This window comes from Talpa europaea (assembly GCF_964194135.1).
Source record: "Talpa europaea genome assembly, chromosome: 1".
NCBI lineage: Eukaryota > Metazoa > Chordata > Mammalia > Eulipotyphla > Talpidae > Talpa > Talpa europaea.
In genome coordinates, this window is record NC_140073.1 from 141,282,853 (window position 1) to 141,296,599 (window position 13,747).

Consider the following 13,747-nt stretch of genomic DNA (forward strand, 5'->3'; position numbering starts at 1 on the left):
GGTATCAAAGACAAAGAACTCATACAACTCAACAAAAAGACAACAAACAATCCAGTCACAAAATGTGCGGATGGTCTAAACAGACACTTCCCCAAAGAAGAGAAAATGCTTTTCATCATTTTTCATCAGGAAAATGAAAATCAAAACCACATGAGATACTGACTCACACCCAAGAGAGTGGTTCATATTGGAAAAGACGAGAAACATTAAGTGTTCATGAGAATGTGGAGAAAAAGAAACCCACACACACTGTTGGTGGGAAAGAAGATTGACTCAGCTACTATGGAAAAGCATATAAACATTTTGCAAAGTATTAATATAGATCTACCATATGACCCAGCAATCACATTCTTAGGTATCTACCTAAAAAATGCAAAAACAGTAATTTGAAGTAATATATGCCCTCCTTTGTTCATCACAACACTATGTACAATAGCCAAGCTATTCAAACAACCTAAGTTTGCCCAATGATAGATGAGTAGCTTAGGAAGATGTGGTATAGCTATACAATGGAATACTACTCAGATATAAAAAAGATAAACTCTTGCCATTTGCAACAACATGAATGGAATTGGAGGGGCTCATGCTAAATGAAATAAGTCAGAAAAAGACAAACACTGTATGGCTTAACTTATATGATGAATACAGAGAAACAAGACAAAGGTGAGACAAAACCAAACCAAAAGAAACCCTGAAATATGACTGGAATTGAGTCTACAAGAGGGGGGTGAGGAGTAAAACATAACAGGGAGGGGGCACAATGGACTATGGCAGAGCTCTCTGAGTGACTGGGTGATGGGTGTGATGTGGAGACATACATCTGAGGAGGTGTGATCCTATGCCTCTGAATCACATACAGTGTTGTAACTGCTGTTACTGCAAATTAAAAAGTTACTTAGAATTTTATAAATGAATTTTAATCTAATCTCCAAAGTCTCTACCTAGACTCAGCATGTGTTATTAATTCCAATACTCAAGGGATAGTTTCTATCAAGAGATTGACTTCAAATAAGAAAAACAGATATCAAAACATCAGTCTAGTATAATAAGAACTCATTCCTATGTAGGCAACAGTGATTATAATACTGATAGGTTCATTCAGCGGTGACATACAATAAATTCGCCTTAAATATTCAAAAAGGAAAATACTTTCCCCCAGGGTATAATTCTAATTCAAACACTTCATTACATCCTCTTTAGAAAACTGGACTGATTAGAAAGCATTTCAAAACTCTATTTTTACCACCAGAATCACAAAAAAGAACTCACTGGGAAAATGTCTCCCCACATACCACCCCCTCCCCTGAAATGCATTTCAGGTGCTGAGAGAAACTCCATGGCTTCTGAGAGTAAGAGCAGCCTGGGAGCCTATAAACCATTGTTTCCTCAGTAGAGTTCTTACAACGGATCATTTCAGCAGCCCCTTAAAAATAGTTTCAAATACAACATTCTCTCAGAAGACCTGCCACTATGCACTTCTTTACACGGGATGAGATGACAGTATTCATCAACGGTGTGTATATTTTTAATTCTCCATCACAAATTATGCAGCACAAAAATCATGATCTTCATTTAGCTGATAAGGAAAAATACAAAGCTGCTTAATTTAAAATGAATTCCAATTAAACAGAGTGAACAAGTTGAAATGCAAACTCATATCTCTGCAAAGGGGAATTGAAGAAGGAGCAGAATATTTTAAGTTAATTAGTATGCTTTTCTGTTTCTTGAGAAATTACATGTGGATGACTTACAGGTGTATCAACTGGAGTAAATGTGCTTTCTAAAAGATAACGTCAGTGAGGGGAATATTCTCACTGAAGAATAGCTTCAAATTCTGAGACAAATGCAGAGGCTCCTGGTGCAGATGATCACTTTCTACTCTAAGTTCTCAATTCCCTGGACTCAACAATTCTTTTCCCCAAAAGATGATATATGATATTTTAGTATATATGTTTCCTTAAATAGAGTTTCCAAAGGTATAAACTGCCAGAAAGAGAATAAGAGAGAAGACTTATTTTCAAAAGAGTGCTTTTAATCAAAAAACAAACTCATGCCATTCGCAGCAACATGGATGGAGCTGGAAGAGATTATTCTCAGTGCAATAAGCCAGAAGGAAAAAGAAAACTATCGAATGGTTTTACTCATAGGAAGAACATAGGGAAACTGAACAAGGGGTCAGGAAAAAAAAAAGACAATACTAGCAGGCAAACTACAAATCCAAGACATACAGCAAGGGAGGGGCAGAGAGAAGGGTCAAAATAGGGGAGGGAAGAGCACAAGAGACTATGTTGATGGTTCATGGGTGCTTTGGTGGTGGGAGTTTTATGGGGATTATACTTGATGGGAGAAATCAAACATTATACAAAATGAACAACAATGTAAGTAAAATAAATAAAAGCCGAAAGAGTGCTATTCCTCAAAGTCACTCCAGAAAGCATGATTTTTCAAACATGTCTTGTGTGAAAAACTGGAGGGGCAGCTATTATTACGGGTTCTTAGTCATCAAGTTCAACTTCATCAATGCAGAGACCTTCCTCCAAAAGCATTTTGTCAGAGCCAGAATCTGCTCAGCACCTGATTCCTTCAGCATGAGTGCAAGATTAGACATGTCTTCCAGTGAGATTCCATAAAGAATGATGTATTAAAAGAAAAAAAAACTGATGGCTATTCCCTCTACTTGAACATGTTTAGTAACAGAATGAACGCTCATGAAAGGTTTACCCAGGACTGGACAACACCAATTACCAGGAGGATTTGTTCTTATTGAACACAAATCTGAAATTCTGAAGATGACTTCTGCTACCTTGTGAACACCATCCTGTCAAAAAAGCTCTTACACCTTCAAATACTTTTCAAATAGGGAATTCGGCTTAATGTAATAAATATTTTGCATATATAAGTAAAAGCAAGCTTATATTTCTTTTGTCTTTTTGAATTTAGAAACAAAAAATTTAAAGTTAAATAAAAAAATCAATATCTGTCTGTTTTTCTCATTTACATCACTTAATGGAATAAAGCAAAACATCCCCATTAGATTTATACCATCTCTGTCTGTGAAGTTGCTGCTGCTCACGGATAAATCGTCGGGAGTTGAGATGCCATTTGTACTGGAATTTCCAATTTTCCTTTGGGTTAAGTGCTCAAGGCTCATATCACTACTTTTTTGTGACTCTTTAGTCAAGTTCAGAAAGACCTAAAAAGAAGAAGCCAGAGCACTTCATCAGCATAAAATAAAATGCATGTCTTTTAGTATCTGAGCTCAATTTGAACTTTTGTCACCTTTATTGAGATAAGTGTGACTTTAAGTGAAATTTTTTTTAAAGATTTATTTATTTATACAAGAACTGGGGTACAGGCCAGAGGCACGGGAGGGTGAGAGGATTCACCAGAGACAGAGCTGGGAGCAGAACAGGCAGATGGACCGAAAACACTGCTGAGGGGAGCAGCGGGCAAGAGAGGAGAGGTCTGCCTTGCCATGTGGGTATCTCCCTGGCTGGCTGGGAATTGAACCCGTGCTGCAGAGGCTGTGGACAGCTTCACAGCGGAGTGCTCAACCTACTGTGCCACCGGGGAGACCCTTAAGTAAAAATTTTTGAGATTGACTTCAGTGAATATTTTTGTATATAAATGGTATATACAAAATGGTATATACTCTAGTTGGAGTGACACGGTTGTTCTCAGAACTCAGTCTTATATAAGAATTGTATTGAGATACTTTCAAGATTTCCTGCAGCACTTATTTAAAAATAGTTCTTTTTTCAGACTCTACTAATTTCTTCTAAGGGAATAACAAGTCATATCAACTGTAAGAAAACAGGAAACACCTAAGCATACCTCTTCCACTGTGGTGTCTGAAATGCCATAGCAACCAATGTTGAGGTCACCCATGCCAGTGTCCAGTGCTCTGAGAAGGGACAGATAGGCCCCTGAGACTTTGGTGCTAAATGGAGGAAGAACATAAACAAGCTCTCCCCCGATGTCCTCTTTGAGGTACGCCTCTGGGAGGTGTGAGCGGATCATTGCTGTCACAGCCATGGTGTCACAGATCACACTTGCATTTAGATTTGGACTCTAGAGACAAAAGCAGAAGTTAAACATCCCTCTTGCTATACATGGTAGTGCCCAATCAGAGGCGGTGAGTCCCTTTTTTGTCACTGCACACCTTTGAAAGATCCTACATGAATCCTCCAGTGCCTCCCTCTGGAGTCCCCACAGTTGTCTACAAATAGTTACTGTTCTTCTGGCTCCATTCTCCCACCCCATGCTGTCGCTTCCCCAACCTCATTTCTACCAGTCTCCCTCTCACTTATCCATCAAGAGGTAACAGTCTCTTCTGTGGCCAGACTTTTGCAGGTTCAGCCACAGCTCCTCAGAACCTTTGTAACCATTGTTTCTTTGTACCCGGGGAGTGACACTTCCTCTCCCAGCTCCAAGCCTCGACTCAGAGACCTTCTCGAAGAGACCCCTTCTCTTTTATTACCTTACTTCTGGCACCATCCAGCAATCCTCGTCCCCCTTCCATTGCTTTATTTCTATCAATAGCATTTCTCATTTGCTAATATATTACATAATTCCCTTAGCCACTATATCATCTGAATTCTCCACACTCCATCAGAATATAAACTCCACAAGGGCAGAGATTTTAATATTACCAGTTGCTGCTGTAGTGTCAGTGCCTAGAACAATGCCTGGGACACCTAATGAAGCTCAAGACATACCTAACTCTGACTTTAATGTGTCAGTGAATAAGCAATGAACTATATAGCTTATATTTCGGAAACCCCATCAGGATGATCAGATATAAACTAAATGATAGTAGTCAAAACCTGCCTAATAGCATATACATCGTGCACAGTTTTGATAAATCACATGCTGTGTTAGGTTGTTCAGGGATCCTTTAGTCAGCATTTTCCTTGAAAGATATAAAAGCATCTTTGGTCAGAGTCAGTCTCTTAATGAGCAGTGATCAGTAAGTGAACACATGGCTGCATATTCTCTTCATTTGCTTTTGATATAGCAGAGAGTATGGCAGCAGGCTGAAATATTAGGCAAATTTAAAAACTGACCTTCCATGAGTAACCTCAGGAAATAGGTCATTTTTACCTAGTACGCTGGTTCCTCATATGCAATTTTCAGAGCAACAGTATCAGCATTATCTGACCTTGCTAGAACTATGAAAAATAGAGAAGCCCCATCCCAGAGCTACTGAATTAGAAACTCCTGGAGTGGGGGCCAGAACTCTGACTTTAACCAAGACCTCCAGGTGTTATGACGTTCACACATGTTTGAGAAACACAAACGCAGCATATAAATAATGAATTTTAGTAATGAATAAAGTTGGAGAAATTCTTCCTTGGTTTCATATAAAAATGACACCATCACCCTCTAGTGAGGCATATTTCCTCCCCACCAACCTTCTTCTTCGTGAGCGTGAGGTGATACCCATCTCCAAAGGCTTCCTTGAGGTAGAAGGGCGACCCACAGCAGCGCAGCCCGCCCTGCTCCAGGAAGGCGATGCGGTCACTCAGCACTTCAGCCTCGTCCAAGTGGTGCGTCGACAGAATGATTGTTCTGGCTTGAAAAGACAGAAAGAACAACCAAAAATGAAAAATGGAGATACAGTTCCCAAGACATGGAGAGTGAGGACAAGTAAATCCTGTGATGTATGAGGAGAGTCGCGTTTCGTGAGCTTGCGGAACAACTGGCCAGGAGGGGCTTCCAAAGCAGTCAGAGAGAAATTCAAAGGGGGGATTTCTCAGTAGTGGGGTGTGTTTTTTTCCCCTCTGTTTACTGGCAGAAAGTGAGCACTTATTACACTGTGTGTGCCTAAATGTCCATCATTTACAGTGTGGGCAGGGGTGATGTCTCCCAACCTGTTCGTTTGCTCACCTAATTTCTCTCTTTCTCTCTCTCCCCCCTCTCTTCACTATGAAAAAGCAGTAATTTTAAAGACTTTTTGAATATTCCTCTCTGATTAATCCACTCTACTCTGATTGCTCCTTTACTTCACATCCTGTTAGCACTTATTTAGTCTGTTTTCAGTTTATTTTCGTTTGTGTATGTTTGGTATCTCTAATTAGATTCTAAACTCCTCTAGGCAGAATTTGGAACTTCTACTGGATGCTATTCCATTCTGTTTGCATGCTCTCAAAAAGGCCAGCTAATGCTCAACTCACAGTGGGCATTACATAGATATTAACTAATTGACCCAGAAATTTAGCTGGGAGAAGACTTTGGAGAAGGAAGAGCTCATTTAAGACTTCTAAAGGAGATCATAAACAGAAAGACTTCAGGTTGCTGCTATGCATCCCAGAGGACAAAATTATGGCTGTTGGTTGGAGCAGTTATAAGAAAATATTCATACCAGTTTTGTTCTTAGAGATAACATCCCATATACTTCGGCGAGAACATGGGTCAACACCAGTGGATGGTTCGTCCAATATCACCACCCTTGATCCTCCGATGAGAGCTATGGATATAGATAACTTCCTCTTCATTCCTCCTGACAGTGTACCAACTCTCTTATGACGATGGTTGTACAGTCCAGTATCATTCAGTGTCCTTCAAGAATAACGTAAGGTGGTTATTTTTTAACAGATAGAATATGTGAATATTGGGAAAATACTATAAGTGCCTAAGTAACAGGTTTTCACAAGCAACTATTACGTGCTCAGCAAGGTACAATAAACTACTGAGAATTAATGATACAGTTTTCTATTACTTATCATCTAGTTGGAACTACATAATGAATGCTCAGGAAACAACACAAGGGAAATATATGGATCATTCTTTTATTAATTCATTGGACAAATATATGTGGAATGTCTACCTGTTCTGTGCTAAATCATGCTCTAGGTGCTGGAGAAAAGCAGTGAGCAGATAATGTTCTCACTCATAGGAGACTGTGGTTTAGTGTGTATATATATATGTACATGTATATAGAGAATGCAGGGGAAATCCAGTTGATAAACATATTCTCAATTAAGTTTATAATACGCTAGATGGTAATAAGTGCAACAAAAATCGAGTAAAACAGGGCCCCGAGATGAGAAGTACCTGGGACTGGCTATTTTAGGGATGTATTTTATTTATGGGATCCCCTCAGAGAAGGTGACATTTGAACCAAGACTAGAAGAGAGGGAGTAAGTCAGATGGCTGTCTGGGAGAGGTTGCTCTCAACAGAGGGAGCAGTGAGGCCTGCGGCTGGAGTATCTGGGCTAGTGTGCCCAAAGCAGCAAGAATGAACAGGAGAGTAGCAGGAAATGAATCCGAAGTAAGATGGGGGACTGGTTAGGTAGGACCTTGTAGGCCTTTATAAAGACTTTGTAAGTTTCACCCTGAGTATGGTGAGAAGCTACTGCAGAGTTTTGAACCCAGGGTTGATATGGGTCTGATGTAAGGTGCAAAAAGATCACCTTTGTTGCTCTTTGAAGAGTGAACTGTGTAAGGAAGAGTGGAAGTTTATCCATGGGGTAGAAGCAGCAGCATTGGGATCATATGGGAGTCAGAAATGAAGAAAGTTAAGCAATTCTAGTTTCAAAACTGACAGGGGAGGATAATGACATTAAATGTATAGAATAGTAGAAAAGTAGAAAAATGGCAAACAATTGGTTTGTGATTTCACACTTTCTATTGGTATTATCACCACAGCCTGGCTCCACTTGGAGAGGAATTACCAGAGCACGTCCTCGTTTCTGTCATAACTGACCTTTTCACTTCTTCGTGCAGCTGCTTTTTAGTCCAGTGAGGAACTTTGATGGAGCCGTATAAGAGAAGGTGCTCCTTGGTAGTGAGGTAGCTGAACAGCACGTCGTGCTGCATGCAGACGCCCATGTTTTTCCGCACGGTGTTTAAGTCTGTCTTTATATCTTTTCCATAAACAAAGATGGTACCTGCTGAGGCCTCAAACAACCCAGTCAACATGGAACTGGAAAAGAGGAAATGACAAATGAATGTATAAACCAAGCCTTTAAGCTAGATATGAAGCCAAGATATAATTTAGTTGTTCGAAAAACGTGTTGTATAGCCTGTGGAGAGGTCAAGCTATGACATAAAAATAGTGTGAAATAGGAATAAAAATTAAAAATGACTTTAAAGTGTTTAATAATTTAGAGTGTTACATAAACACTGAATAATGATGATAATGGTGGTGATGGTGGTGGTGATATAGTAATAATAACAGAGATGGTTGAGTTTTTTAATTACAAGCACACTTTCTCCTTGAGCAAACTCCTGTGCTTTCCTGGCATCAGATGGTTATCAATAGGCTATTAAATCTCAACTTTATATCCCTAGCCAGGATCCCATCACTCAATTCTAGGTTTCCTCTATACATCCAGAGGACAAAGCCACGTCTCCAGGAGATGTCCTTCAGGCTCCTCAAACTCAACACGTTGAAAACTGATCTCATGAATTATGCCCTCAAGCCTGTGTCCTCTCATCACTGTTACCTCCTTCAGCATGTGGTAAATCCTTGTACTGGTTGCACAAGCCTGGAATAAAATTATTTTTGCTTTTTCTCCTATCTCAGACTCCATCCACGTCTCTCTTTTTTCCCAACCACCACCACAGTACAAGTCACCATTGCAACTTGCTTGTAGACTACTGTGGGCTCCTAATTACCTCTTACATGCTCTTTGGCCATCCTGAGTCCCTATCTCCATACTGTGACCAGAATGTTCTTGCTGAGATAATCCCTCCTTATCTTTCTGAGGGTTAGTAAACTGAGAAATTATTTAATATCCATTTCCTCTAAGACAATGTAAGTTCCAGGAAATGGACCTTTTTTCTCACCACTTTATCTCACTAGTGTTTTGTGCATAACAGCCCTTCAACCAAAATTTGTGGATTAAACAGGGAATCAATACAATATGCAATTCTTCCCATGAAAACACATTGAAATAAAAATAATATACTTCATTCTTTATATTCAGAAGAATAAAATGGAGCCTTTCTCAGCTCAAATTACCACCTCTTCAAAGCCTTTTCTGTCCCTTTTTTTCATTAGCTTTTCATTGCCTACTAGAAATCTTGCCTTTTAAGCATATATTCTCAGTAGAAAGCTAGCTCTGAATTTAAACAGGCCATAAAAATGAGAGTGGTTGCTTGTCCACTCATTTCATGACCTTCCTTTGTCCCCTTTATTTACCAAATTTATTTAATTTGAATATGTTTGGGCAGCTGCTAAGTTTACTCATGATGATGCTAAATAAACTATCCAGCAACTGACACTTTCAAATAAGGGCTAAAGCACAGCTGACTCTTAGAGCTAGCTTCCAGCTAAGGGCTAAAGAGCAATAGAGGTGCATACACACACACACACACACACACACACACACACAGAGTAATGTCACTTTAAACATATTTGAATTTCTTCTCCATTTGGATACAGGAAAAAGCTGGGTAAGTGAAGAGTGGAAAAAAACAACAACAACAACAACAAAAAACAACCTAGGTAGCATTCCTGACCTTTTTGATCTAAAATAGCTGCAGATCCTTTTGTTTCTTTATGAACCAAGATAAGGGCTCCTTGTGATGAGCGTCTGGGACTCAGTGTGTTTCTACTTAGGTGTGTAAATTCAAACTTACACATGAGTCAGGATAAAAATGCAAATAATTAAAAGATTGGGCCTGTGAGGCACTACAGATTGGTGGAGACCAGGTGAATTCAGAATGCAGATACCCTTTTTAAGAGAACCAATTTTCCTTAAGACTATGAAATTGATGTTGCTAGAAATTCCTGTTATCTAAGAGATGCTAAGAATTTTTAATAGAGAATGCTCCCAATTAAAAATATTGGCACTTAATTAAAAAAAATACTTTAAGAAGTGCTGAACAGGGGCCTCCCTGGTGGCGCAGCAGTTGAGCGCTGGGTTGCGAAGCTGCCCGCAGGCTCTGCAGCTCTGGTTCAATCCCCGGCTGCTCCCCGGCCACCAGAGGAGGGTCCCACATTGCACGCAGACCTCTCCTGCTGCCCTCTGCTCCCCTCAGCAGTGTACTTGGGTCCTTCTGCCTGCTCTGCTCCCCACTCTGGCTCTGGTGAATTCTCTCACCCTCCCACGCTTCTGACTGTACCCAGTGCTTGTATTAAAAAAAAAAAAAAAAAAACTTAAAAAAAAAAAAAAGAAGTGCCCGACAGACCAACACCAGGCAGACCAAATAAACCTATCTGTGGGCTGATCTGGCCTTTGAGTGCACAGTTTAGGACCTCTGATTTAGAACTTCATTCTACAGTACACAGTTGGTCTATCTTAATCCATAAGGACACATAATAACTCCATTTTTTTATGATAGAGGTGAGGAAATATTAGGTAATATGCTTCTGTGACAATAAATGTTGAACAATAACATACATAGTAGTAGTTTTCCCAGCTCCGTTGGGCCCAAGCAATGAAGTAATATGGCCTTCATAAAAATTCAGATTCAGGTTATCAACAGCAACTTTTGAGCCATAGATCTTTGTGACCCCATGCAAGGCAACCCCAACTGTAAGATCTTTAGGCTCAGGTTCAATGTTAGAGGGGAACATGTATTCAGGACCTGGAAAGAAATCAAGAGAAGAGTTGTAAGCTCATAAAAGGAGAACATGCAGTTAAAATTAGACTTTCCCTTAATTAAAAGTTGAAAATTTAAAAAACATAGCCCTCTAAGTAAAAACAAAAAAATCAGGAACAAATAATCTGTTATGGAATAAATGGATATATGAAATATAAAGAAACAAAACAAAGGAACAGACAAAACTAAACCAAAACAAACTCTAGAAATCTGACAGTAGAACAAGACTATCAGAGGCGGGTGGTAGGAAATAGGAAAAGGGGGACAAGGGGACCAGTGGGCTGTAGGGGAGGACTCTGGTGGTGGGGGTGGTATAGTAACCATTTGGAGTGGTGTGAAGCTGTACCTCTGAATCATATACAGTGCTGTGAACCAAAATCACCTCAATGAACAAAATAATATTAAAAAAAATCCCTTAAGTAAAAAGAAAGGATAGGGAACTATGTTCTCTAAGGTTTACATATAAACCTTAGAGTAGTCTCAGACTACAGTTATCATATAAACCTCAGAGTAGTCTCAGAATACAGTTATCATATAAACCTCAGAGTAGTCTCAGAATACAGTTATCATATAAACCTCAGAGTAGTCTCAGAATACAGTTATCATATAAACCTTAGAGTAGTCTCAGAATACAGTTATCATATAAACCTTAGAGTAGTCTCAGAATACAGTTATCATAATTATGAAAGCTCCTCTACTTAGAAGATCACAAATATTCAAATACAGTTCAAAGGCTTTGTTTGTCCTCCAAATGTCAGGATGCTACCCGGTTAGGGAATACATGTCCACAGGCATGATATTCCAATGGTGAGGATGGTTCAGATGCTTGGTTTATGGAATCATGTTTATTAATTACTCTCTATGAGTCCTTGAGGCATCACCAGTGGACCACTAGTGTGGGTCGTCTTTACAAAGTGGCCACCACTAATCCTATGAGTCAATAAGACATGAACTTCTAAATATTTTTCCACTACTGGTGATGGGTTATGCTAAATTATCTATACTTGTTACTTGGTTACTCCTTATGACTAGTAACAGATGGCTGGAGTAAAGGGTGCAGACGGTGGTGAAGGAACAAAATTTTTCTCTGTGTGACTCTAACTGGACCAAAAAGGGAACTGCAATCTTGGCCTAATTAGCACCATATGTTAACCAACTGAGCTAATGAGCCCAGAAAAAGCCACAATTTAATCTCCATAAGAGTCCAAACACATATGTGTAGACATATTCATCCATGACTAAAAGGATGATAATTCTGCCATTTAGAAAAACATAATTAACATCACTAGTCATGTAAATTCTATATCACTTTTCTCATGATAAAGCTTGTTGTTGACCTACTTGTCTTGCTGGCAGATGGGTTGGTGTTCTGCATCATGATGTTAGTAAATACGAGGCCATTGATTTTCTCATGCTTCACCTCTGCACATCCCAATCGCTCCTTCCAATAGGAAGGAAGGATTGGAAAATACCACGGAGCTGCCATGCCATATGTTCCTGTAATAAAAATAATTATGAACTGATTATTAATATTAAGTATCAGAAGCTAAAGAACTGCATATTGTATATTGTTCAGGAAGTATTTCCATTTTAGGGTGCTATATAAAATTAAAAGTAGTCTCAGTTTCCTAGTAAGGAAAAGATAACCTTTTATTCTTTTTTAAACAGCTTCATTGAGAAATAATTATACATTATAAGATTTAAATATTGTTAGCTAGATGATTTTTTCATAAACATATAAATTTGTACAACCATCACTGTAATCCAGGTATTAGAACATTTCTATAATTCCAAAAGTTTCCTCATGCCTTTTTGCTGATCATCCTTGCTCCTCCCATGTCCCAGGCAACCACTGATCTGCTTTCTGTCTCTACATATTTTTGTTTCATTGAAATTTTATAGAAATAGATTAATACTCCATTATTCATTAACAGTATTCGAAAAACATACAAATACAAATAAACCTTAATGGAAAAACTCCTGAGCATGTTAGATATGACAACCACTTAAGAGCTAAGATAGGATACCCCACTAGTATTTTCCCCATTAGAATCTGGATAATTCTACTAAGATTTAGGAGGTGGTATTCTGCCTCATAATATTTCATACTCCTATCTTAGAAAGACTGGATTCTATGCTTCTTCATTCACTCCTTCCTTTGAGAAGGAATTCAGCAATGCATTAACTCATCTTGCAAAATTTTGAATAGTTTTGGGATTCAAGTATTTCCTAGTTGAAGATTAAATATGACAAATAAAATATTATGAAATACATATTAGCTGATTTATAATGACAAAAACCATCAAAAGCTTGTATCTGTAGGAAGAAAGTTCATACCTGGGAAAACATTCCTGACATACCAAGCGATAAGGAAATAAATGAAAGAGTCAGCCAGGATTAGACAGCACAGCCAGCCAAATGAGGTGGTGTCATCCAGAACTGGGGAACTGTACATATTTTCCCACTGAAGACCTAAGATGAAAACACATATATTTATTTTTTGTAGACCATATTGCAGTTGCGAAAAGTAAAACAATCTTAAAGAAAGTGACCTACCCACGCCTTGTTCCTCATATCGTGCAATATACTGACTTGCATAACTGAATGCTGTTGGAGATAGCAAACTCTGTGAAGAAAGCAAACAGCATTAATAGTTGTAGATTTCCCACATATCACCAAAAAAATCTTCACATATTTAAAACTTTGGAGACATATAGATAAATTAGACACTAGCTCTGTTTATACAGATGTTCCTTATAATAATGCTACAACTCTGAAAGAAGAGAAGAGGGAATAGCAGAAGACAAAAACAGAAAAGTTATAACTGGAAAAGATTTGTCAAAATCCAAAGTATATATCTCAACATCAAATGTTGCACAGCAATTTATAAAATAGGTAATTCCAAGGTAATGCACTGTTAAGGCTAAAATAAAAGGAAATTTTAGGAGCCAGAAGATGTTTCTGCTTCATAAACTAATTTCAAGTAACAGAAGTATTATAAAGGAAAATATACTAAAATATTAATTAGTTGAACTTATAAAACAACAAATTAAAATTTTTATTAAAAAAGCCAACATTGTTTTCATGTTAGATGAAAGTTATTTATCACTTTCTGTATTATGAACAGCAGTTTTATTATGATTATTCATCAATGATGAGATTTGCTGCAGCTTTCTAAATTTTAAAGTCAGTA

At 38.4% G+C, this 13,747-nt stretch overlaps 1 protein-coding gene across 2 annotated transcripts in view; it reads right to left on the minus strand.

Moving 5' to 3' along the window:
• ABCA12 (ATP binding cassette subfamily A member 12) overlaps positions 1 to 13,747 on the minus strand; it is a gene marked incomplete at both ends in the record, with an annotated part of 165,905 nt that overhangs the window by 32,786 nt on the left and 119,372 nt on the right. For both annotated transcript variants that reach the window (XM_084238060.1, XM_084238059.1), the window contains 9 exons: positions 3,043 to 3,193; positions 3,835 to 4,071; positions 5,415 to 5,575; positions 6,365 to 6,561; positions 7,709 to 7,927; positions 10,353 to 10,539; positions 11,896 to 12,051; positions 12,892 to 13,026; positions 13,111 to 13,180. In XM_084238060.1, the coding sequence (XP_084094186.1) occupies positions 3,043 to 3,193; positions 3,835 to 4,071; positions 5,415 to 5,575; positions 6,365 to 6,561; positions 7,709 to 7,927; positions 10,353 to 10,539; positions 11,896 to 12,051; positions 12,892 to 13,026; positions 13,111 to 13,180 (1,513 nt within the window). The remainder of the gene's footprint in view (positions 1 to 3,042; positions 3,194 to 3,834; positions 4,072 to 5,414; positions 5,576 to 6,364; positions 6,562 to 7,708; positions 7,928 to 10,352; positions 10,540 to 11,895; positions 12,052 to 12,891; positions 13,027 to 13,110; positions 13,181 to 13,747) is intronic.